Here is a 26,240-nt window from a genome sequence, read left to right on the forward strand (position 1 = left end):
CTAAGCAGGGTTGCCTTCAGATATCTTCTAAAAGTCAGATAGTTGTTTATTTCCTTGACATCTGATGAGAGGGCATGTCACAGGGCGGGTGCCACCACCGAAAAGGCCCTCTGCCTGGTTCCCTGCAACCTCACTTCTTGCAGTGAGGGAACCGCCAGAAGGCCCTCGGAGCTGGACCTCAGTGTCGGGGCAGAACGATGGGGGTGGAGACGCTCCTTCAGGTATACAGGAGATTAGACAAAATGGCTGAGCCCTCTTGATGGTTACTAGCCACAATGGCTATGCTGCAGTAGGAGGCAGCAGCGTAATGCTTCTGAACACCAGTTGCTGGAAATCACAGAAGAGGAGAGGGCTGCTTTTGTGCTTGAATCCTGCTTGCTGGCTTCCCATTGGCATCTGGTTGGCCCACTGTGAAAATAGAGGCTGGATTAGATGGCCCAGTGGCCTGATCCAGCAGGCTCTGCTTAAATTCTGCAACCAGGGGAAGGGGGCTCCTCGTTCTGCCCAGGGCCAACTGGGTGGATGTGCAATTCGGGAACACACAGCGAAGGCCTGTTGAAGACAAGGTTGCCTGCCGTGGCCGCCCGGTGGGCAGCCCTAACCGTGTGGCACCTTCCTTTCTCCCGCCTCCCAGGAAACAAGTCCAGGCCACCAAGGCGGAAGCGGAAAAGGACGGGGTGAAGGTTCCTACCACGCTGGCGGAATATTGCATCAAAACTAAAGTGCCTTCCAGTGACAACAGCTCAGATTTGCTTTATGACGACTTGTACGACGATGACATTGACGACGAGGATGAGGAAGAGGAGGAGGACGCCGATTGTTACGACGACGATGATTCTGGCAACGAGGAGTCGTGACCTGCTCCCTCCGGCCCCCGCCCTGCTCCGCCTGCTGTGTCAGAGGGGGCGAGGAGCAGCGGTAACCTAGTGACAGTTCAGCAAAAAAAAATACATATATACATGGGGGGGGGGGATACCAACCAAGCCCACGCCTCCTGCTTTCTCCTGTTGTATGGATCTCGGTCTTTCCCGCCACCCCTTCCTGTTCTGTTTGGAAGGAAGCTCCTCTGCAGAACGTCACCATTCTTGCATTCTTCCCCGCCCCCCGTCACTTGTGTTCTGGGTTTTTGGTTTTTTTGTTTTTCTCTCTCAAGGAAAGGAAGAAAGTGATGCTCTTTCCGCACACCCCCCCTTCTCACTCTCCCCGCCGCCTTTTCCAGGAGCATTCACAACCTGACTCAAAACAGGTTTGCTCTGTCTTTAGGATCTTGAATTAAACAGTCTTTGATCAAGATGTTTAATGTATTTAACGCCGGAGACTGTGGGGGGCTGCTCCCCACGAGCTGCATTTAAACAGGGACAAGTACAAATGAAACTCTGCTGCAGAGCACTTCCCGAGGTTTCGCTGCTGCTCCGTTGACGATGACCGCGTGCGCACTTGTTTAGCCTTGTGGTGGTGGTTTCTCTCTCCTCTCTCCCCCCTCCCTTCCTAAGGTGTTGGGCAGAGAGCCTAAGCTCCATTGTACTGAGCTTGACAAGATGGCTGAAAGGTCCAGTATTCCATTTCAGTTCTGCTAAGTGCGTGTGGGGACAGACGGGTGGTTGGGGGGAAGGATCTGCTCCCCCTCCCCACCCAGAGATTTGGGGTGGGGAGAGGGTGGTGGTTGTCTTGTGATATGAACCTTCCAATAAACACTTCAAAACTCTCTGTATTCTTGTCCCACTGAGCCCTTTTAGTTGCTGGTCTTCCGTAGGGGATAAATGCTGGCAGCTGTGGCCCCTCCGAATGCAGAGCCCCAGCAGCCTCTTAGTTCTGGGCAAAGGTAGTTGAAACGCTGTGGCCTGCCACTTTCCTGCAGGGGCCCCAACCCTGGCAAGCGCTCTCTCAGCCCCAGCTGGGGCAGGACGCCGAAGGATCCTTGGGTGAAGGTGGCATTCACAACGCCATGAAGGCAGATGGGTGCCTGTCATGCTGTCTAGGGGAGAGCGCTCTTGCCAGGTGATGGGGGGCTGGGCCTTGGCAGGGACAGTCCTTGGGCCGGGGGGGGGGATTCCCTGAGGGGTTCCAGGCTCCCAGATCAGACTCTCAAAGGCAGATTCTAATTGCTCAACCTTGGTTGTCTTAAAAGAGACCAGAGGCCGTAGACACACCTTGTCTTAAATGTCTGGATGAGCCACTATGAGTTAGACACATGCAAACATTCCCTTTGCTGCATGATGGCATTCGGAGCGGAGAGATGATGTTGCTGTGGAGAATTGTGTCAGCCTCGCCTGCTGCCTTCGATGCTTGTCCTGAAATGCGGCCACCATCCTGGGATGCACAGTTGTGCACAGTTCAGACAACAACAGTGTTCCAGTGGAGAAGGTTAGCTGCTCACAGCCTTGGGGATTAATGAGGGCTTCATGACCACTTCCTGCAACAGTGGTGGGTTCAGTAGACAAGGATTGGCTGTATGGTAGCTCCTGTGGTGCTCCTGTGACATATTTCTGCTAGGCCTTGAATTTACCGAGGAAAGGGAAGCTCTGTGATGAGAGATGACCGCAAGAAGGGAGGTGGAAACGAAGTGGTCCCCCCATCATGGCCGTTTCCTCTGCCCCCATTCCAGCTCAGCTTGCCTCTTGAATGTTGGGATCCCTGCTGTGAATGTTCTGGTTCTACAGGAAAGGGAGCAAGCCAGTTCCATCTGAGGTGGTCTGATGAGTTACCCCAGGTATTCACCATGACCCCACTGCTGGGACTTTAGGGGGGTGATCCTGCTTTATAGCTCGCCATTCTGGGAGGCCTTGTGGACTGAATAGTGCCCCACATGCACCTCTCGTGGTGGCCCAGCACCCAGCAGATAACTTGTTGGTTCCTCTGCACGGGCAGCTCATCTTTCAGTCGTCCGCTGCCTGGGGCGAGGATCTGTGCTTTTTCTAACTCTGTTGCAGCTGTGATCGGAGGGTGGCCGGCTGCGTTAGCTGTTGGTGCTGCTGTGGAGTTCATACGTGGGGACTTGAGCGAAGCCAGAGAGATGGGAGAGGACATGATGTTGGGCACTGTTGGCGTGTAAGCAGAGGAACTGAAATGCATAGCCCTTCCAACTAGCCATTAAGACAATCCGGAGTGTGTTTGTGTGTATGCTTTGGAGCACTTGGTGGGTGTGTGGGTGTGTGTAGATGGGCACTGCAAGTACAGCCACCAATTCTCCCAACAGGGCAGCCAATGAAAGTTACCATTTTTTGTTCAAATTCAGGCTTGTGGGTGGCTCCTTGTCCCGAGTTGGGGGATGAGAGGAAGGCGTGGATTGTCGCTCTTGGCTCAACCTGAAATGAGGATACTGCGTCTTTCAGCTATTTCTCTCTTGTACTTTGACCGTTTTCACTGTATGCTCTCCAGTGACTTGTATTCTCAAGCTTGGTGGTGTGAGATGCATTATTATACTTCTGTCCTCCCCTCGCCGTAACACTTTTTTTTGTGGGGTGGGGAGCACCTGTTTCTGGGAGTTTGTGCTCTCCTCTTTGCTTGGCCAGGCAGACTCTCCCCAACCCATCATGATGTCACTGCCTGCTGACTTGCTGGCTTCCTTGTTCTTGAGATCCAACCAACCCACCGAAATGCAACTATCAAGCTACTTAAAGAGATTGAGGACAAATGTTTACTGGAGCCAGCGGTCGGTCGCCTGGTTCTCTCCTACCCTACCCGTGTCTGCGTTTACATTTCCAACTCAGAAACCAATTCAGATGCAGTTCCTAAATCCTTCTGAAACCAGCAGGGAGCACTAGAATTCTATCTTGATATGTTCTTTTTTTCAGTGCTAAAATCCTGGATGTTTTTCTTCCCCCCTCTCCCTCTCGCCCACTTTGGTTGATGCAACTTACCAGACCAGGTTTAACTAATGCATATTTTTCTTTTTGTGTTTTGTCTCCCTTTCCTTTGGTAATTTAGTTTTGGTTTTTTTCTGCACATCTGTCTACTAATAAAATGTGAAATAAACTACACCTCTATTGTTAGTTCCCTCTTCGAAAGCCACCTTTATTAGTTAACACAGGCTTACGTGTCTCACATGAGGTGAGACCTCCTGTAATCTCTCCCCCTGGCCCCCACTCCATTTGCTTCTCCAACTGCTTTGCAAAAGTGATCGCCTGGAAACAGCCAGAATGTGGCCTTCCCTGTGACAAAAGACGAGAGCCCTCTCTCTAGTGGCTCCTATTGTCACTACAGACGTGTCTCACTAGGAGTGGATTGGTCCCTTCCGTGCATGTTCAGCCATGTGTTTTTCCTGCATGCATTTCTAAAACACAAAATAAGGTGTGGTGTCTATGAAGCACTTCTCTGCTTATACTCGCACAGGGCTACACACAAGGAAGCTTCTGCCATTTAACCCCTTTTTTGCTTCCCCCTGCCCACAGATGTTGCATTCTGAACCCACCTGGTGCAGCTGGGGTTTGCATGTTGATGGAGCGGGTACCAAGTGAGGTGGTAGCAGCAGTGTGTACTAGCTCATGCCATAATAGTACAGTACTCTTCAAATGTGTTCTTTTCCCCCCTCTCCAAAGGTGGGTGTTGCCTTCATGAGAAAATGGGCAAAAGCCAACCCAGGAGTTTGCTCCATCCCTCCAGCTTGTGGCCTGCAGGGTAGCATCGGTTTCAGCCATCTGCAGAACAGCCAACACACAAATATAAGCCAGAACCTTCTCTGAACTCAAGAAGGCCTTACCTGAGTGTGCCAGGGCCTTGCCCCTTAACTGATGTGGAAATCGAAGCAATCAAACCACCTGCCATGTGTGCCATACCACACCAGGAAAAATAGGCAAAGGGTAGGGGCTATTGGGCAACTTCTACTTAGGAAGCAATGTTTCAGTGCCATGAAGGCTACAGCAGGATATTAGGAGAAGTCACACCAAGGTAGCTCATGCTTTCAATTTTTTTGCCATTTCGGAAGGAACAGTCTCTTTACTTGACCCCCTATAAGAACTGTAATAAAAGAAAACTTCTTTTAAAGTAGACATCATGTTCTTCAGGTATTTTACTAAAATGAGTAGATGTGGATGTCTCTTAAGTTTCTTCACTGGTCTTTTAAAGAAACATTTGAGAATGGCCCATCTGTTAAGAGAACATGCCCATGTGGTTAGGTCCAGTATTATAACCCTCTACTTCCCTTAACCACAAAAATGGCAAGCTTTCAAGGAGCTTCTATGGGCCTTTGGCCAAGAATCCTGCATCCTTACTGGCAGCTACTCAAAGATACTTGGAATAGAGCTTCCCCAACCTGGCCTGCTAATTGGTATAGTTGTATGGAAGCCTATAGGCCAGTGGTGTCCAAACGTTTTTCAAAGAGGGCCAGATTTGATAAAGTGAAGGGCCGTGGGGGCCGACCAAAGTTGTTAACCTTTTTTTTAGGATTGAAGTTGTTGAGCTTTTATGATTTTACCCCAAAGTTCCAAAGTTGTTGAGCTGCTTTTAGGATCGAAGTTGTTGAAGTTTTTTTTTAAGGTTTTACCCCAGGAAATAAACTGCCACAGGGGCCAAATTAAACCAACTGGCGGGCCAGATTAGGCCCCTGAAACGGATTTTGGACATGCCTGCTATAGGCTTTTGTTGCAAACCTCTCCTCTGCAATAGATCCCATCTAGGGTTTTCCTGTGTGCATTCTGTTTATAGTTGTCAGCCTACCAGGGACAGCTCAATTGGCAGAGTGTGAGACTCAGGGTTGTGAGTTTGAGTCCCACAGGGGGCAAAAGATTCTTGCATTGCAGGGGGTTGGACGAGATGACCTTTGCAGCCCCTTCCAACTCTACCATTCTATTATATAAATGACATTTTGCTGCATGAATGATCCATTTTATGCCTTTGCAACCTCAGTATTGGGCTAGTAATGCATGTGCCTTGCTTTTGGAAACGTGGTTTGTAGCCTAGGAGTCCGCAACACCTGCTGCTGTGATTACACCATTGCAGAGGGTTCTGGCTATGCTGCCTTTCTCTTGACCCAGGAGATAAAAGTTCTGATTTTGCCCAACAGTTGCTTTCTCTGTGATAGCAGAAAAAGAGATCCTAGGGCACTGATCCTACCTTTTCCTTTTATTCAGGTGCAAAGTGAAAGAAATGTGTTTTCTTAAAAGTACCACCTAAACTTGCCATTGAGGTATTGAGCAATTATGTAGGGTAAACTGCGTACATCTTAACATAGCACATTTAAATACTAATTTATTATGGCAGAAGCTTGGGGAAGGCAGAACCTGCATCATGAGATGGATTAAAGGGGTCTCGTGTGCTTTGATAAGAGCATCTCCAGGGTTAATACTGCTGTAAACCAAAATTATGGAATAAAATGCAGGTAAAAGAGGAACTTGCGAAAGTGATAGCTCGTAAGGTAAATGTCCTATGCAGGAGGGATTTTCCCACACAAGGCACCAGTAGGCTGCTATTTGAAATCCATATTCTGGTTAAATAAATTCAGGTGCATCTGCCCATAAATCATTACTTAAATTGTAAATGTGCCTAAATAGAAATTTGCTAACATGTTGTGAGAAAGGCGGAGATTGCATCTAGTACAGTATGGAAAAACTTCTTTTGTGTAACAGTGAGGTTACAAAAACAAATGGCTGCACTTTAGGGAATTAAAGATGGCATGAGTGGGTTAAAATTCTAAACAGAAGTTTCAGTACTGAAGTGTGACCATTAGTGGATCCATGTACAGAAGGCAGGTCAGACAGAGCACCCGTGTGTCAGAAAGAATGCTAAGGAAGCCTGATTTTTTTCCCCTCGAGAATAAATTGTACAAATAAAAAGCTATGTAAAATTTCCTCATTTTAGAATTGCAGATGTCTCCATTTACCAGCATGATTTTGCACCCAAGACTCTGCAAGGAGCAATAGCAGGAAAGGTGAAAACATAGGTAAGAGGGAGCCTTATGCTGGGGAAGAAGTGACAGGCCTAACCTACAATGAGTGAGGAACTGGTGACCCAGAGACTGGATGCAACCCCATGGGGCCTTCCCCTCATGTCATTTAGGTTTGATAGCAGCTTTCTATTGCCCCCCACACCACCCCCCGTAGCATATGTTCAAGCCTAATTCCAGCAAAGGGGGTGGGTGTGTCGCTGTTGAGCACCCAAAAGCACTTTGCAAGGCATTTTGTAAAATAAAAGCTAGAGTTTAGTACTTTAGTTCACAGCTGGTTAAGAACGTAAGCTTTCTTAACATAAAACTTCCTTCTCTACTTGCTTCATACCTGCAAAACAGGAATAATTAAAAAGAAAGCCTCTCTGGCAGGGTAAGGAACCTGCAGCCTGCTAGATGTTACTGAATTTCAACACCCATCATCCCCGACTGCTGAATCTGTCTTGACTGATGGGATCAGAAGCCCAACATCTTCAGGGCCACTGGTGCCACATGTCCAATATAGGGATGCATGCATTCTCCAGAACTGGATCCTTCCCGGTGGTGGTGGAATAGCTGGACTTCATCTCTAGCTAAAAGGACTTGGCAGCCAAGTAATGGGAAAGACCTCTGTGTGCAAGAGTAGACTGGTGCGCTGGATGGGTTACTAGTCATACCTGCTATGGAGGAAGATACAGCAACCTAAACGCAACGAGAGGGAACTTAGGTGTGATAAAAAATTAAGTGCATTTTAATGTTCCTTAACATTAAAATGGGTGGCGCTGTGGGTTAAACCACAGAACCTAGGGCTTGCCGATCAGGAGGTCGGCGGTTCGAATCCCCGCAACGGGGTGAGCTCCCGTTGCTCAGTCCCTGCTCCTGCCAACCCAGCAGTTCGAAAGCACGCCAAAGTATAAGTAGATAAATAGGTACCACTCCGGCAGGAAGGTAAACGGCGTTTCCCTGCGCTGCTCTGGTTCGCCAGAAGCGGCTTAGTCCTGCTGGCCACATGACCCGGAAGCTGTACGCCGGCTCCCTCGGCCAGTAAAGTGAGATGAGCGCCGCAACCCTAGAGTCAGCCACGACTGGACCGAATGGTCAGGGGTCCCTTTACCTTTACTAATGTTCCTTACCCTTCCTTGCTCAAAGGTTCCATAGTATTTTGATACCCAGACAGTGAAAGTAGAATAAACTCCCAATGTGCCCATTTTGAGCTACATTAGAGCCTTACTTGGTGGGTCCAGAGTTCAATTTGTTGCCTCTCCAGAAATTTAGGACTGTAACTCTGATCTGGTGCCACACTGGCAACCCAGGATTAAAACCACCAGGAGTCTTGTGGCACCTTGAAGACTTAATAGGATTCCAAGAGAGTGTCATGGTTCTCTCTCGCTCTTAAGAACTGCTAAGGATAATGGTGGGAGGGGAAGACTTTTGACAACTGATTCTGCAAACACTACTGACACGCTCAGAACTTTTATTAGGTGGAGTTCAGGCCAATAAAAAAATGAAATTTCTAAAACATTCACTTGTGTTGGTGTAGGACAGGAAGAATGAGGTGTCTTCCCACAAACACCCCTCTGATCTCCCTGGCCCCACCCCCAAAATTGAGGGGCAGAAGGAGACATCACTGGTTCTTGTCAAGCCAGTTCAGGTTTGTGGCATGAAGCCAAAGGCCAAGTTACAAAACACAATTATTTTGCACCTTCTTATTTACAGAACAGCTACACTGCTGTGCCCAATTGGCAGACACAAAGTTCTGGGATGTGATGGGGAGTCCGTATGCGCTGGCTGCAAAAACGAACAGTGGCGGAGACAGCACTGTAGCTTTTGTGTTTTAAAAATTCAATAAAAAGGGGCAATGCTGCAACCTGCAATGGGACTTCTTGTGAATGTTAAATCCTTGTGCTGGCAGGAAGGGGAGGAGGGCAGCTCCTTGTAATCTTCAGAAAGCAAGATGTCAGGTGCAAAGCTAGGAGGAGACAAAACCCAGCACCTGATTCTTCCTGTGAGTCTGACGAACTCGCCTGAGCTAACACCTGCTTTTGAATCAAGCCTCTGGTTCCAAAAAGGAAAGAAAATGGCACACTGTGTCCTTTGAAAATGTAAAAAAAATCCTCAGAAAAATACAAAAAGTTCAGAGAAAGGGTAAGTGTTGTGTCCAAGCTACCTCTAAGGAAGGAAATAATCAGGCTTCAAAAAATGCAGAAACCACCATTAGGCTCTATTACATTTACAAATACATACATAAATATATTACATACAACAGCAAATCATAAAGGAAGCAGGTAAGGAGTCGCGCGCACAAGGAAGGGGTGTGGATCTGCCCTGCCTGGGCTGAGCGCTCGGTTGCCTTGTCTCAAAGCCCACCCACCCCTTCCTAGCGGATTGTCTCCTGGCAGGTGTGGGAGTCCGAGAAGTGGGCGTCTTCCCTCCCTCCTCCTCCTGTGTTGGGTTAATTTGTCCAGTATGGAGACGTTCCATAGGCGGTTTTGGTAGCCTGAGACTTCTGCTGCAGGGCGCTTGGTGGATTGCGTTGACCAGATCCACCCTGGAAAGAGACAAGGGGAGGGGAAGTTGGGCGGGTCAGAGGGGGCTCTGGATTTGACCACCTTGTCCCCATCATCCCTTGGGGCTGCACTCCGTGCTGGGCAAACAGGGTTCCGCTCATGCAATGGGACACCCTCTTTTTCTCTCCCCCACCCCCCAAAATTAATCTGCTGCAGAGTTATTTCCCCAATCTTGGGCTTCTCTTCTCAGGTGCCTCTCAGGGCCACTCACCTGCCCGTCCTGCTGAAGGTGGTGGTGCAGCATCTGGGAATGAGGCTGCTGATGGGCAGGCAAGATGTGCAGGAAGGGAGCCGGAGCGTAGCCGGGGGCAGCACCAGGGTTCAGGGGCCCTGCAGAGCCCAGGGCTGACGGCAGGCTGAAGGGGGGCGGAGTGCCGGCATGGAATACCTGCTTGTCAAAAGTCTGCACAAGAAGGGAAAAAGAAAAGACACTTCAACACGCAGAAAGGGAACTCTCTCCGAACCCTTATTACAGAACCAGTATCTGCAACCAGAGATCTAACCAGGTCTAAATCACAGAGCCTAGGGCTTGCCGATCAGGAGGTCGGCGGTTTGAATCCCTGTGACGGGGTGAGCTCCCGTTGCTCGGTCCCTGCTCCTGCCAACCTAGCAATTCAAAAGCATGTCAAAGTGCAAGCAGATAAATAGGTACCGCTCCGGCGGGAAGGTAAACGGTGTTTCCGTGCACTGCTCTGGTTCGCCAGAAGTGGCTTAGTCATGCTGGCCACATGACCCTGAAGCTGTACGCCAGCTCCCTCGGCCAATAAAGCGAGATGAGCGCCACAACCCCAGAGTCGTCTGTGACTGAACCTAATGGTCAGGGGTACCTTTACCTTTACCTATCTGCAACCAGAGTTTTGATTTGAAGGCGGTTTGGAACAACTAGGGCTCCGCTTCAGAAATGTTCCACTGGCAAGGCTCAGTTTGGGGCAGATACAGCCGGGGGAGGTGGGGCAACCTCAGGTTCAGGAACTGAAAAGTTTTCTACGGGGGAAACCAGCTCATGTATGCTGCCAGTGGGGAAACAAAAAAATGGTGCTATACAATGCCCCCTCCACAATTACCGCGTCAATAATTTGATGAGCACAGTGAGTAATAAGGCCTCTTTCCCCACCCTGGTTGGATATTTTTTTAAAAGAGAGTAATTAAATCTCTATACTATATCCTTCATCCTAGAATTACAGTGCAGTTTTTAATATAAAAATACATAACATAGTAACAAATGAAAACAATACCCTCCCAGTACACAGTTTTTAAAAAGCCTGTTTTTGCCTGGCGCCTAACGATTTGCAATGAAGGTGCCACGGAAAAGGCCCTTTCCCACGTTGCCACCTTGTGGAGGAGGCGCATGGAAAGATCTGTAGAGATCAGCTGGAGGAAGGAGGCGTGCGCAAGCAGAACCAGAAGGCTGGCCAAGGGTGCATGCAGCCTTCACTCTTAAAAAAGGTTAACCACCTCTGGGCTAGAGCAACATTCAAAGCAATGGCACTTGGTCTGTGGATGGAGGCCTCCCCTTTGATGTCGTTTCTGTGCCTGGTGATGAACATTTTTATTTGTCCAATTTAGGCATGTGACTCCAGTCACCTTGATCATGGTTTTACCTGTTATGCTGAATTGTACCCCTATGCTGTTTCTGCTTTATTTCTGTAGCATTGTGTATATATGTACAGTCATTTCACTGCACATGGCGCTTGAAAGGGCCATCAAGAGTTGTCACTATCAGATTCCACATGCGTGGAGCAAAGCAACATGGGCAAGGGTGTAACTGGGAGCAGTGTTTTTGTCTGGGGGTGGGCAGATAAGCTGCCCAGACAGAGCCCCAGATGTTTTCAAGAGAGAGAAGCTCTGCCTCGGCATCGACTCCCACCAAGGTCTCTGTGCAGAAGCACCTAAAGAGAGCCAAAAGATGATCCACCAACGGGGATGTCAAAATGCCAACAGCTGGGAGAGTCAAAAGAAGCAGAACCCCAGGCACAAAAGCGGCTGGACACATGGCAGTTCCTCACCTGAGTCTTATTGTAGACTGAACCACTAATATCAGGCACACCTGTGTTACTTGAGGTCACAGAAACACCTGAGGGGGGGGGAGGGAGGGAGGGAGGGAGGGAAGGAAAAGAGAGAACAATGAGTTATCAAAACTGTCAAAGGCAATGGGATCTCTCAAGCCTCACAGCTGATGTCAGTGGCGGACTTTGGGCTCTCAAGCATTGGGGTGCCCTGTGCAATGTGAAAATTTGCAAACACGCTCCGTTCTACAGCATAGTTGTGGCGTCCCCTGCAGTTTGTACTGCCCAAAAACTGTCTCTGGTGATATTCACCCTTCTTTGGAGCACTGAGCTCGGTTCTTCCTCCCAAATCCCAGAAGGATCTGCTGCTCTTTCAAGCTGCAATTAAAATATATGTTGACAGACTCATGGAAGGCAGCTGCTAGCTGTGCCAGCAAAATGCAACTGCCAAGATGGGAGGCAAGACTTGAGGGGAGGAGAGAATCCACACATGAACTGAGCCCTCCAAACCACTGGCAAAGGAGGACACAGTTTTGCAGAAAGTTTGCATGTGTCCTGTCATATGCATATCTGTGTCTTTTGCAAGAGGAGAGGAGGGTAAAATAAAACGTCAGTGGCCATGCACGTAATAAAATGTCTCTCAGCAGTTGTGGACAGGAGCACACAATGGCCACAATGGCCATTCAGCTCTCACGTCCTGCTTGCAGTGGCCGGGTCGTCTTCCTCAACCCTTTGCTCTGGGCCAGGCATGCTGAGGTTTGTTTAATCTCGTAACACTTAATTGAGGAAAGCTAAAAGTGCATCTCTTCTGCCTGGAAGGAACTGGAGAAAGCTCTCTGAATGGGAACTATAAAACAATGCCTACATATATTTATTTCAAAAACTGTAAGGCACTCTCAAAGTCAAAGGGCTTTCCCCAGTGGCTGACTAATTTCAGTGAGAGGTGAAGCCAAAAGATGCTAGTCTTTCAACAGAGCCGATTAAAAGGTTCTGCAATCCTACCTCCCTCTACAGCTTGACGAAACAGGGGCTGCAGATGACAGCTGAAGGGGGAGCCTGATGGAACGTTAAGTAATGTGCGTAAAAATCCCTGCTCTGGGTCTTCTGATGCAACAGAGGGAGAGAAGGCACCTACATCAACAGCTACATTACCTTTTCCTGGTCCACTGCCAGAGGATTTGTTTTGTGCTTGCGCCGACCCAGCGTATCCCCCTTTGCTGTAATCTCCAGCTGCCGTCCCCTGCGTCAGGTCATCATAGCCTGGAGGAAAACACAAGAAGTGGGATATGTTGATTCCTGGCTGGACCACATCTGTGCCTAAAGTACAATCACATCTTGTGCAGGCGTTGCTTTCTGGTGGCTCTGAGATAAGCCAAGCCTTAGGTAAAGGTAAAGGGACCCCTGACCATTAGGACCAGTCGTGACCGACTCTGGGGTTGCAGCGTTCATCTCGCTTTACTGGCCGAGGGAGCTGGCGTATAGCTTCTGGGTCATGTGGCCAGCATGACTAAGCCACTTCTGGAGAACCAGAGCAGCGCACGGAAACGCCGTTTACCTTCCTGCTGGAGTGATACCTATTTATCTACTTGTACTTCGTGCTTTCGAACTGCTAGGTTGGCAGGAGCAGGAACCGAGCAACGGGAGCTCACCCCGTCACAGGGATTCAAACCGCCGACCTTCTGATCGGCAAGTCCTAGGCTCTGTGGTTTAACCCACAGCACCACCCGCGTCCCTCAGCCAAGCCTTACTCTGCCTCTAAAGCCCAGGACGCTACCACTGGCTTGAATGGAATAGTGGTCTTGGTTTCAAAAGGCTTCCCATGAGCAGAGGTGACCGCCCCACTCACACCACACGTCTCTGGCATCCTTCGATGGCTTGGAACTACAATTCCCATCAGTCCCATCTGGTGCGGCCAACGGTCAGGGAGAATGGGAGTTGAAGTTCAAAATATCTGGAAGATACTGGGTTGTGGGGAACTGTGAGGGACTTGGAGCCAAGCATTTCTAAGCCGGAAAAATAAAGGAGCCGTCCCTCCAAATGCCTAAATAAGCAACTCTGATTCTGTAGAAGCTTCCAGCCTCCCTTCACCCCACCCTATGTTTTCAAGAGCAGCAGGGCATCACAACAAACTCTTGCGGGGCTCCTGCCCACCACCTTCATGGAGTTTTTATAGAAGTCTCCAAAGTCCTGCATCCCAGGGGGGGGTGGGAGCAGCAGTATCTCATTCCAGGGGGGTCCTCTCCCCATAACTAAGAGAAGCAGCATTAGAAAGAAAAGTCCAGTTGCTGTTTTGTGCCTGCTCTGCACATTCCAGAGAACTGACAGCCTATGTTCCCCTCTCACCTGTTCCGTAGCTGTGCTGACCGTAGCCGGTCGCCTGCTGGAAGGGTGTCGTGGCTGTGTTCAAGCTGACACTATGCTGCTTGGCGGACGCTGGTGGGACCTGGAAGAAGGCAGATAAAGGAGTCAGGTGGCAGCAGCTGGAAGTTCTCAACTGCCACCTGGTGGACATGTCAAAGAGGCACCTCTATTTTCAAGAGCCCGTGCCACTTGGCTAAGGAACAGGGAGCAGGAGAGCTCACCCCAGGCAGGAAAGCAGAGAACATATGGGAGGAGACCAAGTGCCCAGCCGGCAGCTCCCAACTGCAGTGGACCCTCAGGTTATGTACCTCTCTGGATACGTAATATTCGAGTTGCAAAAGCAGCAAACCCGGAAGTATTTTTCTATCGCGCTGTGCGCACGCAGAAGTGGCACCTCTGGTTACGGATTTTTCAGGGTGTGCACGGACCCCCGGAATGAATTAAATTCGTATCCAGAGGGTCCACTGTATACCTAAAGGGCACTGAGCTAAGGAGCAGCACGGGTAAGAGCTGTGAAACAGTCTCCCTTGGAAAGTGGTGGACTCTCCTTCCTTGGAGGTTTCAAAGCAGAGGTTAGATGGCCATCTGCTTTAGCCGAGATCCTTGCATTACAGCAGGTTGGACTAGAGGACACTTAGAATCAATGAGTTTTAGCGTTGGAAAAGGAGCCCATGAAGTATCGCCAACGTCTGTTTGATCTGATCTCTGTGCTGACATGCTTTGCTAACCAGTTTTGCAAAAGGGAAAGAACACACAAGGTGGGTGCACTAATCTTTCTGGATCTGACTCGGAATATATTTGTCCTGATAAATGATGTGAACCGTTATCATAGTGGTAGTATGGAGCTTGATGTCTCCCCACCCAAACCCTAAGAATTAAAATCAATAGCTTGTTGGAGATTCTGCAAGATCCACCCTTTTTTTTCTGCTGGACCCAGTAACATCCAGCAAAAGTTATTATTCCCACCTTCGATTCCACCTTCCCACCGCAAATAAAACTGACGTAGCATTTTATGCACCTGGGTTGATGTGCTTTCTTAATCTGTGTCCTGACAAATATAAGGTACCTAATATGGAGTGCACAAAATCCATAAAATTAAAAGGTCTGTGCAAGAGCTATCTCTCCTGAACTGGTGCTTTATTTTTCTGTAGCAGCAAAACTCAGTTCTTTCCTGAGTCTGTAGTTCATTTGCTTATTTTCAGTTATTTTCAGTCTAGTGGTTCCCAATCTCCCACCCACCCAAGGACTACTTAACGATTTTCCTGCCTGTTTAGGAACTGTAATATGCTCTGCTAAATACATCATGATTTTGAATTGTATTTTTATTGCTTCTTTTGTTTCTTATATTGTACTTTTTCATATTGCAATTTGAATTCCATTAAATTCGAGAGAATTCAAACTTCAAGTGTTCTTCGCAGGCATTTCAGGGCCTCCCCACTTGCTTCTAGCTCATTCTAGACCTCCTCAGGCATGCTCATCCAGCACTTCCTGAGTTCTGTCCTCTACAAAAACCGTCCTGTGACATACTGTCCCATCTCCTGACATTCTCGCCTTCAAACAGCAGGCCCTGAAGCTGCATCATGACTTACAGATGCTCACGCCAGTGGCAACAACATCATTTCAATTGCTGCTGCTGTTAAAAAATTGGGAGTTTTTGGGGGAGGGGAGGTGGAAAGAAGGCATACAGTGGGGGGAAAATCCCCAAAATATCCTAAAGTGAATTTCATGCTTCAGTCTGAGGTGTGAGGCAATTCCCAGGCTTGAAAAAGCTGACCAACTGCCCCACTTTTCTGGCTGGAATACACATGCTTGGGTTCTCATAGCACAGATGGCAATGCCTTTTTGCAAGCCATGGCAGGTCACCCCTCTTGGCAGGGACATTCCCTCACAAACGTAGGCAATCTAGACAAACAGGAACCACAGGATCATACAACCCTCTGCAATGCAGGAATGAGACAGCAGCAAATCCCTTGCCCAAAGGTGACCAGAGAACAAAGAGCTCCAGGAGACCACAGACATAGACAGGACTTCTTTGACCAGGGGACGATGTGAATTCTTGCATGCCAAACTTGAGGCCATCCCATCCTCAGAGCTTTCCTGGGAGAAAACTTTACAGGGTGAACTGCCCGATGTGGTGACTCTCAAATCACACTGCCACAGAGGGTGTGGTTTTGTACACCCAGAACCCACACGCCCTGACAAAATCCCTCTTTGCTCTGCAAAGTCTGTTCACCCACCCTGTGGAATCCCCAAGGCACCATTTCAGAGGAATCCAAGCCAAAGCTGAGGTGCAACCCCTTCTGACCCCCCCTGTGACTTACAAACATTGTGGGCCCATACTGGAATGCGCTGGGGACTCCTGGCACACCGGCATAATAGGGCAACCCAGTGTAGCTGTACCCGGGTGGCAGGGCGGGGTTGAGGAAGGGCTGCTGAGCCGTGTGGTGAGTTTGCGCCTGGTTCTGCTGAGCCTGGGCGAGAGTGGTGGCCGGGGCAGGCGAGGCAGCATCTCCCCGACCAAATTTTGTTACATCACCTGGGAAGAAAAGAAAAAAAGCCCGTTGAGAGATCGGGTGGCTGTCTAAACTCAAGGATCTAGGCAGAGCCAGAGGCCAGCAGAGGCCCTTATAGAGGGGTGAAGCCCAAATCTTTCCGCTTTCATAAATTTAGCAATACTGAATTGCATTTATAGAAGAGGTGAGTTTTGTTAAGCGTACGCATCTTATACTCAACCCTCAATTCATCTTAGTGCTGCAGCCAAGCAGGATCAAGCCCAAAGAACTACCCCTTGTCTTTCTAACGCTGGCCAGAAAGATGCTGTGAATCTGCCCTGAGATCTTTTGATGAAGGGCGGGGTATACGTTTAATTAATTAATTAATGCTTCCACCAAGCTCACAAGCATGTCCCTCCCCACCCCCGTGAAAATAAGTGTCCATATTAAGTCATAGGTCTGGCAGCATGAATTCTGCAGGTTGCATACATACTTTTATTCCTTAAAGATGGAACCAGCAAACCTGGCAGCCACAATGAGCAAAGCATCACCTTCTTCACTTGGCACAGGCAACATTTTGGGATCCAGACTCACCTGAGTAAGGGTTGTTAGCAAGGCTCCCCTCTCTGCCCGTTAAGGTTGCTGGAGCAGGGAATGTAATTCCGTAGTAATCCTGAGAAGAAACCAACATCAGCAATGTTTAGATTCACAGTGAAGCCAGCTAGGATCTCTCTGCACAGCCTTTTGTTCAGTGTTATTAGCCAGAGCACTTTGCAAGGAAAATAAACAACTGTCCTTAACGTGCATCTTGCCCCACATGGGGCTACTCCTAAGCAGTCATTTCTTTGAACATGGCCAAAGTGTCTTTTCCAGCAAAGCACAAACAATGCACCAATCAAGGATTAAGAAACAAGAACAGCAACACACCTATTGGAAAGATTCATAGAAGTCTTGTGGGCTTCTCCAGGGCGCAGAGAAAATGTAATATACATACTATGCTATACATTATACAAAATGATCTATATCTATCTATATGCAGAGAGAGATAAATATGTGTATGCATAATAATGTACAGGGTTGTTTTTCTGTGAATAATTAGCATATAGAAATCATCAGCAACAGCAGCAAAAAAGAAAATATAAATATGCTGTACCAGTCCTTACACTGTTTTCAGCAAGGTATGTAGATATTTTCCTGTGTCTTATTCCATCAGTGCATAATGAAAATGCTCCACTTTTCAATAAATAATTAGATTCCTTGCCTTCTCTCACTTTCACAATAATTTTCTCATGGGCTCCAGCTCTCCCAGACGGTTATCATTCATCCTTCTAACATGTGAATTTGTCATGCCCCCCCCCCCCCGGATTTTAGCACATGGGCACCAGTTTACTTTTCATTTGCTACTTCTTGTCTCTCTCCTTTTATAATTCATCTTTCAAGTTCTGTTACTTCTCTTAAAGGGTTATGATTCTTCTGTGTATCTGAAGAAGTGTGCATGCACACGAAAGCTCATACCAAGAACTGACTTAGTTGGTCTTTAAGGTGCTACTGGAAGGAATTTTTTTTGATTCCTAGACAGTTAGTGATATGTCCAACCCAAAAATATTGCAAGAAGATGGACTCCTTTTTATTTTATTTTTTAATCCCCATGCCTCTTTCTCTCTGGCTGCAGCAGCAAAACACTTTGAGGAGCGACACATCTCAACTCAGCCCACACCTTCTGTGCCCATATTTGGAGCAGCCCTGCCTGTTTTTTGGTTCTAGCCAATATTACTTTCGATATCTCAGCTGGATTTCCCCTTGCCGTTTTCTGGTTTCCAAAACAGAGAAGGATGGCTCGCAGCCAAGGAAGTAAGGATGGGGACACAGCTTCAACCCACAGCAATAAACAACGGCTTCATAATTGTTTGCATAAAGCTCCTTTAACACACACTTTGACTGCCGGGGGGGGGGGGGGATTTTAGAAGACGACGTAAACTGAAAGAACCCGGCATTAGCACTTTTCTACAAGTCACAAGACGACTTCGGCATTTATTTAACAATGAGAACATTCTTTTCTGGCTCATCTAAATGTGCCACTTTTGTAGTTTTACCACGGTTGGGTTTTTCGGTTTCTTGGCAGATCACCCCAACACGATGCAACGGGTAATGAAAGTCAACAAAAACCCTTTTTTAAAAAACGTCGCTGGTGCAAAAAGCCATCCAGATGTCTGCACTGTTTGTGTTTAAATCCTACATTTTGATACTGAAATGATGCAATCATGTTTGAGGGGAATTTTTTTTTTGTAGGGGAAGTACCCATGAGCTCTCCAAACTGAAACAGACAATTGCAATATGCTCCCAGGAGCAGCTACAAAAATGCCCGCGAGACTAATCCTCCCTAGCCAAAATTTCGATTTCTGGTTCCTCTTCTGCCCCTGAATGGGCTGCCCGCACCATCCCTTTCTTCTCAATTTGGGGTTCACAGTCTCTTGTAACTTCCAGAGCAGGGTAGCTGGGCTTTGACCTATCTGCCCTGAGCCCTTGAGAGGAGGGAGACGATAGACGTAAACACGTTCAATGACTCATGAGACAACCAAGGGCTGGGATACTGTCTTGGTTGCCAGCTTCTTCCATTTCAGGCTTGCTAGCGACCCTGGCTTTATTCACTGCCCATACAATAGGTAAGATACCTGGCTCACGCATTTAAGAAAGCCACCCCAAGTATTTGAGTGTCACCATCACCAATGTCACCATAGAGTTGGAAGGGAGAGTCATCTAGTCCACCCCCTTGCAATACAGGAATCTTGGCTGGGGAGGGCGAGGTATAAATAAAATTTATTATTTATTATTATTATTATTTTGCCCAGCATGGGGCTCAAACCCATTACCCTGAGATTAAGCATAGGAGGCTCTGAATACATGGGGCACTCAGTCATCTTTGTGTCTCTTTCTGTTTGCAGTTAGATCAGGTGTCAGCAAACCTTTTCAGCAGGGGGCCGGTCCACTGTCCCCCAGACCTTGTGGGGGGCCAGACTATATTTTGAAAAAACAAATGAACAAATTCTTATGCCCCACAAATAACCCAGAGATGCATTTTAAATAAAAGGACACATTCTACTCATGTAAAAACACGCTGACTCCTGGACCGTCTGCAGGCTGGATTTATAGGCAATTGGGCTGGATCTGGCCCCTGGGCCTTAGTTTGCCTACTCATGAGTTAGATGGATTCATCCATGGGGAAGTCTGTGTTTGTGTGTGTCCAACACACATGTAGATGCTGCATTAAGGAAGGGGTGGAGTAGACGATCTTTGGCAGCCCCCTCCTCCCTAACGCCTCCTCTTGAACCCCTTTACATGCTGATTATTTCAGCTTCCATGTGTAAATGCTGCATATTAATGAAATACGCCAGGCATGGCAAGTGGGATTCAGCCTTCACGGGCAGTGGAGGAAGGTAGGGGTGGAAGGTTGTGCGAAGGTGCGATGCAAAAAAGGGGGAAGCAGCGGCAAATGTGCCGCTGGCCAGGAGGGCGCAGCAGCCAGATGGACACAATGCATGTGCCTTTTATGCGCAAGGCTCATCTCCTGGCGCCTCCGCTTAAAAGGAACAGGATAGTAATAACCTTGGAGAGCCGCTAACCAGTCAAGAATGGTAAGCAATGGTGAGGGGGAAGCTGCTAGAGCAGAGGCCCAACTCTGAAAAGGTGGCGTCAAAATGTTCAGTGACTGGTGGATGCAAAGGCCAAGGAACAAGGTTTTGTGATATCTACTAGCTAAAGGACTGGCAGGCTTGAGAGGTGAGGGCAGGAGAGTTCAAATTCTTTCTCCTCCCTGCCACATTCCTGCTTCTCTCCCCACCTTTCCAGCTCCCACTAAGCCATAAATTTCAGGGGCTACTGCCTGCCTTCCTCCTTCCTTCCCACTTCCACTAGCACCCCTAAAACCCACCCTGCTTCCAAGCTACTCCCACAGAGGCACCAACGCTTCTTTGTCCAGTCCAGAGGTTCCCAAAATGGGAGGTACCGCTCCCTGGGGGTCAGTGGGAGCACCTGGGGGTGCTAAGAGTCGAGGGAGAAGCGAAGCAGGCAGGAGCTGGAGGTTTAAATAACTATCAAGACTTAGAAAAGCTGATGACCACCGAATCAAGTTCATCCATGTTGCTGATTTAATTAAATTATTGAGCTTTACTTGGAAAAATGTGCCATTTATTGTTAATGCTTTGAATTTCATTGTGTTATTATCTTAGTGGGCCATGCAATCCACTCTTCTGACTCATGCTTTTTAATTGGGTAGGGGGTCTCATCTTTGCCTCAGAATTTTACTCATTTCCCTCTCCCACGCTGTGAACCAACTGCTCTCTCCCTCCCCACCAACTAACTACTCCCAAAACATTTTCCTTTTCTTCCCGGACAATTTTATAACCACCTTCAAACCACATCTGATATATAGGCTTAGAAGCCTCACCTCCACCCCACAAAACAAACAAACCAACAAACCACTGAAATCCCATCCAGAATTTGCAGCTTTCCCCTCTCTTCCTAATTTATTTGTACACTCAGGGTCTCTCTCTCCCCCTTTCTTCCTCTGGTTCAGCCAGGTTTCTTCCCCTGCCCTCGCCTCCCCTTTTCCTTACTCAGTTCCACCACATTGTACCTGCCTCACATCTTTTCTCCATGCCTTTTGAAGCTGTTAAGACTGAACGACTAGCTCCAACCCTCCAATGCTTGCATTACATTAATGCACGCTGTTCATAAGATCTTTTTATTAAATACATTGCTTGAAATGAGGTGTGCTCCTTCCTTAACTCCACACAACCTTTAGTGATTATTTCCAGACATGTTGCCGAGGTCTCAACGGCATACAAAGAGGGCAAATACATGCCAGGGTTGAAGACTTGCATGCAAAAAAAAAGCATGCTTTTATTTATCTATTTATTTATTTTATTTTTATCCTGCCTTTACGCCTAAAGATGTGCAGGGTGGCAAACCAGAAAACAATAAAAAGGGAGGGTTTTTAAAACATTTAAAGAAATAAGTCAGTATGCCTTGTAAACCAGTAGCCTTCATATTTTGTGCACACCAAATTTCAGCTTTATAGGTGATTTTGGGAGACACCTACCTAATGAGGGTCATGAAACCCCCATTTTCAACATGAGGTTCACAAATCAGATTTTTTCCAGTGGGTAGGGTGGCCTGGGATGGCATACATGCCAGCCTCCATAGCTCTGAGGAGTGTATTTGGTATACAAATTAGGCAAACAAATAGCCCTGTGGTCTTCCTGAAATTTGAGGAGTGGGGAGGAGGAACTAAAGTAAACTATATCCTGGGTTACCAGAGGAGAAGAAGAAAAAACTCCCTTAAGGACCCACCACAGTCCAGCTCCTTAGGTTCAGTTGCATGGCTGAACAGGCAAGTGGAAACTGAAAATGAAACCTGGAAAACCCAAATGATGAAAGGAAAGCTGTCCTGCAGGATAAATAGAAGATGCAGGAGAACCAGCACATAGTCAAAGATGGATCACAAGTGGATAAGTTACGTGAGCCCCAACAGAAACCGCCTGAGAACCACCATGAAAATCGAAACGCGTGTGCATGCGGGGCTCGTTTGCCTGGTGCTCCTGTCTTCTGTCCAAGTCTCAGCGCTGGACTGCAACTTTCTGAAACACCGGCAAAAAGTATTTAATCTGCAGAGCCTGGAGCTGTGGCGAGAGATGAGCACCACGTTCTCCCCAGAGTGCCTGAAGAAAACGACCACTTTCAACTTTCCTACAAAGATCCTGGAAATACGCGAGTCGCAACCTGCCACGGAAGCAATCTACGAAATTCTCCGTGGGTTCTTTCACATCTTGAGCAGTGACTCACTGAAGACTGTCTGGAAGGCCGCACACAGAGAGAGGTGGGTTTCTGCTCTCCATGATGCAGGAGTGGGTGGGAATGGTTGGGATAGAAAGGGGCAGCGGAAAGAGAGATTTGTGTCTGCCCCCTCTCTTCAAACTCTGCCACTCTTTTATCGCAGATCTCTCCAGATGGTGCATGCGCACACCCAAGTCCTCAAGAGTTGCCTCGGAGGGAGAAAAACTACACCGGGGAAGTTAGAGGAACAGAGAAACAAGCTGGAGCTGAAGAAGTATTTTCGAAGGATCAGAACTTTTCTCAGAGGGAACGGAGGCAGCACCTGCTGCTGGGGGAGCCTGCAGCAAGAGGTCCGATCAGGACTCATGTACGTTGACATACTGACAAAGAGAATGAGGAGGTAGTAAACCTCTGCAACATCGCTCGAGGAACCGTCGGAGCGGAGAAATGACAAACTGACAGTCAATATTTGTGAAACATTCGCAGAGACAAGTTAAGGAAGCTCCAAGCCACCTCACTGAAATTGCCAAAGAAACGGGAAGAGCTACAGAGGCTTTATTATATTGAATGTACAGACTTTGTATAGGTGTTTTATTTTTTTATGAAGCTTGATATGTGTTATTTATTTATTTATTTATTTGATGTGATGCAGATTTATGTATTTTTTGTTAATTTTATATTAAAACAATTTTAAGTATTTAATTGTTTATTTATTGCATCTTTCTTCACTTTCTAGAAGAAAAGTATTGAAGTGACTTACAAATGTATAAAACAAAGAGCTTTTGAATCCCTTAAAACTACTTAGACCAAAACACAACAAAGATGTCTTTACTTATAAGGTAGGCTAGTTAGTTAGTTAGTTAGTTAGTTATTAAAGTCCGCTATACAGTGGTACCTTGGTTCTCAAACTTAATCCGTTTTGGAAGTCTGTTCCAAAACCAAAGCGTTCCAAAACCAAGGCACGCTTTCCCATAGAAAGTAATGTAAAATGGATTAATTCGTTCCAGACTTTTAAAAACAACCCCTGAAACAGTAATTTAACATGAATTTTACTATCTAACGAGACCACTGATCCATAAAATGAAAGCAATAAACAATGTACTGCAGTCACACAATCAATCAACCAGTAGTTGAACTGGGTTCCACACAGTCACCAAAAAAAAAGAGTCTCAAAAACGCAAAATAAATAGCAAAAACAGACAGACCTCAGTGTAATACTCAAAACGGAAACGTTAAAACTCAAAACGGAGCACATTCAGCTACCAAAAAAAGTTCACAAACCAGAACACTTACTTCCAGGTTTGAAGTGTTTGGGTTCTAAGTTGTTTGAGTACCAAGGCGTTTGAGAACCAAGGTACCATGGTATAGTGCTCCAGGCAGGTTTCTACACAAGTTTTAGATCAGATGGTCCTTTTTAAAATAAGGACAGAAACTGATAGGGCAAAAACCTGCAAATAATACAACCACCATAAAACACTAACGAAACCGACAGCCTCAAACACATGAACTGACACATTACAGAACCTGGCATTTTATTTGCAAATCGAAATGTCTTCACTTGCTGGAAGACAAATATGGGGTGGGTTATACAAGCACCCTCTCCAGTCTAACCACAATGAAGGAAGGAAGGAAGGAGGCTTCTCTCAATGATTTGAGTGCAACAGAAGGCACTTTGGGAGAAGGGACTCCAGGAAGTGTGTAGGGTCCGAGGTGCTTTCACTGGTTCCTTGGATTGTGTCCAGAAACTCACAGGCAGTCAATGCACTTGGGCAAGTCTCTCTTTCACAAACCAGCAAGCAAAATTAACACTATGGATTCACAGAAGTTTCCAAGCCATCTTCACGGGTAGACCTGGTTAAGGATGCTACAATACTGTAATGTAAAACTAGGCAAGTAACAAGAGTACAGTGGTACCTCGGGATGCGAACAGGATCTGTTCCAGAGCCCCGTTCGCATCCTGAATAGAACGTAAGACGTGACTGCGCGTGTCACGTTTCGCCGCTTCCGCGCATGTGCATGTCATTTTGACCGTCTGCGCATGCGCAAGCAGCGAAACCCGGAAGTAACACGCTGGCCACATGACCTGGTAGATGTACGCCGGCTCCCTCGGCCAATAAAGTGATGAGCGCCGCAACCTCAGAGTTGGTCACGACTGGACCTGATGGTCAGGGGTCCCTTTACCTTTTATGACTGTAGTAACAAGGTCCTGATTGCAGCATTTCTTTCCAACCAAATGTAAATGACACTCCCAGGTTCTTCCACCAACTGTGAATTAAATAGCACAACAGTGGCCAGGAGCGCCCCTAAACTATGAACATCATTTTGAGGGCGAGGGTGATAAAGAGGAGAACCTTGTACAGAATATCACCCCCAACCCAAATTTCCCAGACCTGTTGGCCATCAACCACTTTGTCCTGGCAAGATTCATTTTACTGATCCTCAGCCAGCCCATAAGAACATTCAAGCATTCATTCAAAAGAAACCAACTGCTACTCCTGGATCTGATGCAAATACTAAACAGAGTTGGGCATGTGTTTGCTGGCGACAAAATCAATTTGGCCGGCTGTACCCTTTGGCTACTCAAAGATATTAAACAGTGTTGAGCACAAGATAGAACTTTGTGAACCAATATTTCAGAGCACAGCCGCAGCCAACCAATACCACCTTGAGAAGGATTGTTGAAGAATGTGCCCTCAACTCCAGGAAAGAAAATCTACCCATCTGTCAAGGTCAGAAGGGATCGATGATCACTTATGACAAAATCCCCACCAGGAGTGACCCTCTCCCCCATCAATCTCAAGACCAATATTGCCCCACCAAGGCTACTCCCGTCTTTTTCCAAACCTTGGCGTGAACCTCAGCTGATGCAGTTCTAGAACAGCGGTCCCCCCCAAAATTCAGCCCACCCAGCCCCTAAAAACCATGATTCAGAATAGCAGTTTCCATGACCCACTAAGGAAGATAACCACCCAATAAAATTCAAAGCAGCAACAACTCATTGCACATTTACTCAAAATCCAATTAAAACTAGCACAGCTTTTCAAAGTCTGATAGTCATTTATACCTCCAGCACCCCATCTAAGCGCCACCATTGGGAGTTGCTTAACTCCTACCCAGTGCAGAGACAAAAGAGGCTTCTTCAAAACAGGGAGCATCACGGTCTCTTCCCAGGAGGCTGGTCATGCCACAAGATCCTATATAACAGCCTTTCTCAATCTGTGGGCCCCCAGATGTTGTTGGACTACAACTCCCATCACCCCTAGCTAGCAAAGCCAGCGCTCAGGGATGATGGGAGTTGTAGTCCAACAACATCTGGGGACCCACAGGTTGAGAACCGCTGCTACATAATGTTGCAGCATGAGTATGTCAACAAAATCCCGTCCTGGATTAACCCTCCTTTTCCCACAACAACACTTAGCAGACTTCTCCAACCTAGTCCCTCCAGATATTTGGTCTACAGCTCCCATCAGCCCCAGCCAGCATGGGCAATGGTCAGGGACAATGGGAGATATAGTCCAAAATCTCTGGAGGGCAGCAGGTTGTTGAAGGCTGCTGCAGGGCATAATGGAATTCAACAGGATACACAGGTCTCCAAAAGCAGGCGCATCACAGAGGGGCAATTTGTTTAAAACAAGCAAGCAAAGAAACAGAGACAGGCAGTTGCAGAGCAAATAAACACATCACAGCAAGACAGAATACACCTCAGAGCCCATGAACATTCCACTACTGTATGACCAGCATAAACCTCAAAAAAATGAAACCAGTTCAGTTACAGCTTGAAAAAACCAACACAGGAAATTCTACTTACCACAGGCAGCCTGGACTGCAGCATTTGGAGATCATCATAACCATAAATCTGCTTGAAGACAGAGAGGAGGAGGAGGAAGAGGGAGAAAATGCAGAAAGAAGTTGTAAGGCAGCACTCCCAAGGAACCACTTCGATTGGCAAATTCTCAATCCAGGCTCATAAAGCAAGCAGCATTTTAAAACCACCAGGTTTTTGTTATGTCAAATGTCATGCTGGCTGAACAGCATCCTTTGGAGGAACTGCTGCACTTTTTGAAGGATAGAGTTTGCTTATTACACTACCCTGTGAAGCACGGTAGCCTGGTGCTTTTGGCTA

General features: G+C 47.3%; 3 protein-coding genes across 14 annotated transcripts in view; 2 read left to right on the plus strand and 1 right to left on the minus strand.

Moving 5' to 3' along the window:
• Nucleotides 1-3,992, plus strand: part of UBE2R2 (ubiquitin conjugating enzyme E2 R2) — a 53,926-nt gene extending 49,934 nt beyond the window's left edge. Inside the window, exon 5 of the mRNA XM_083702954.1 lies at nucleotides 635-3,992. Within this exon, the coding sequence (XP_083559080.1) occupies nucleotides 635-857 (223 nt within the window). The 3' untranslated portion in view covers nucleotides 858-3,992. The remainder of the gene's footprint in view (nucleotides 1-634) is intronic.
• Nucleotides 3,993-9,059: 5,067 nt separating this feature from the next.
• The window catches only part of UBAP2 (ubiquitin associated protein 2), a 78,065-nt gene continuing 60,884 nt past the window's right edge, over nucleotides 9,060-26,240 (minus strand). For 7 of the 12 annotated variants that reach the window (XM_083702630.1, XM_083702635.1, XM_083702625.1 and 4 more), the window contains 8 exons: nucleotides 25,926-25,976; nucleotides 16,880-16,958; nucleotides 16,115-16,329; nucleotides 13,776-13,875; nucleotides 12,585-12,692; nucleotides 11,433-11,500; nucleotides 9,638-9,829; nucleotides 9,060-9,407 (listed from right to left, as the gene is read on the minus strand). In XM_083702630.1, coding sequence (XP_083558756.1) covers nucleotides 9,312-9,407; nucleotides 9,638-9,829; nucleotides 11,433-11,500; nucleotides 12,585-12,692; nucleotides 13,776-13,875; nucleotides 16,115-16,329; nucleotides 16,880-16,958; nucleotides 25,926-25,976 — 909 coding nt within the window. In that variant the 3' untranslated portion in view covers nucleotides 9,060-9,311. The remainder of the gene's footprint in view (nucleotides 9,408-9,637; nucleotides 9,830-11,432; nucleotides 11,501-12,584; nucleotides 12,693-13,775; nucleotides 13,876-16,114; nucleotides 16,330-16,879; nucleotides 16,959-25,925; nucleotides 25,977-26,240) is intronic. The other 5 variants (XM_083702634.1, XM_083702627.1, XM_083702632.1 and 2 more) reach the window with 1 other exon arrangement.
• LOC310827180 (interferon type A3-like) lies at nucleotides 20,302-24,126 on the plus strand. The gene is made up of 2 exons (XM_083702974.1): nucleotides 20,302-22,160; nucleotides 22,281-24,126. Exons 1-2 carry the CDS (start codon nucleotides 21,778-21,780, stop codon nucleotides 22,519-22,521), a joined length of 624 nt encoding a protein of 207 aa, XP_083559100.1. The 5' UTR covers nucleotides 20,302-21,777; the 3' UTR covers nucleotides 22,522-24,126.

Source organism: Podarcis gaigeae (assembly GCF_964106915.1).
Source record: "Podarcis gaigeae genome assembly, chromosome: 11".
NCBI classification, from domain to species: domain Eukaryota; kingdom Metazoa; phylum Chordata; class Lepidosauria; order Squamata; family Lacertidae; genus Podarcis; species Podarcis gaigeae.

Bases quoted from the DNA above. Each gene is read 5' to 3' on its own strand.
- LOC310827180 (XM_083702974.1), top strand. From the start codon at position 21,778: ATGGATCACAAGTGGATAAGTTACGTGAGCCCCAACAGAAACCGCCTG. The intron at 22,161-22,280 runs GTGGGTTTCTGC...CTTTTATCGCAG, and splicing joins AAGGCCGCACACAGAGAGAG to ATCTCTCCAGATGGTGCATG.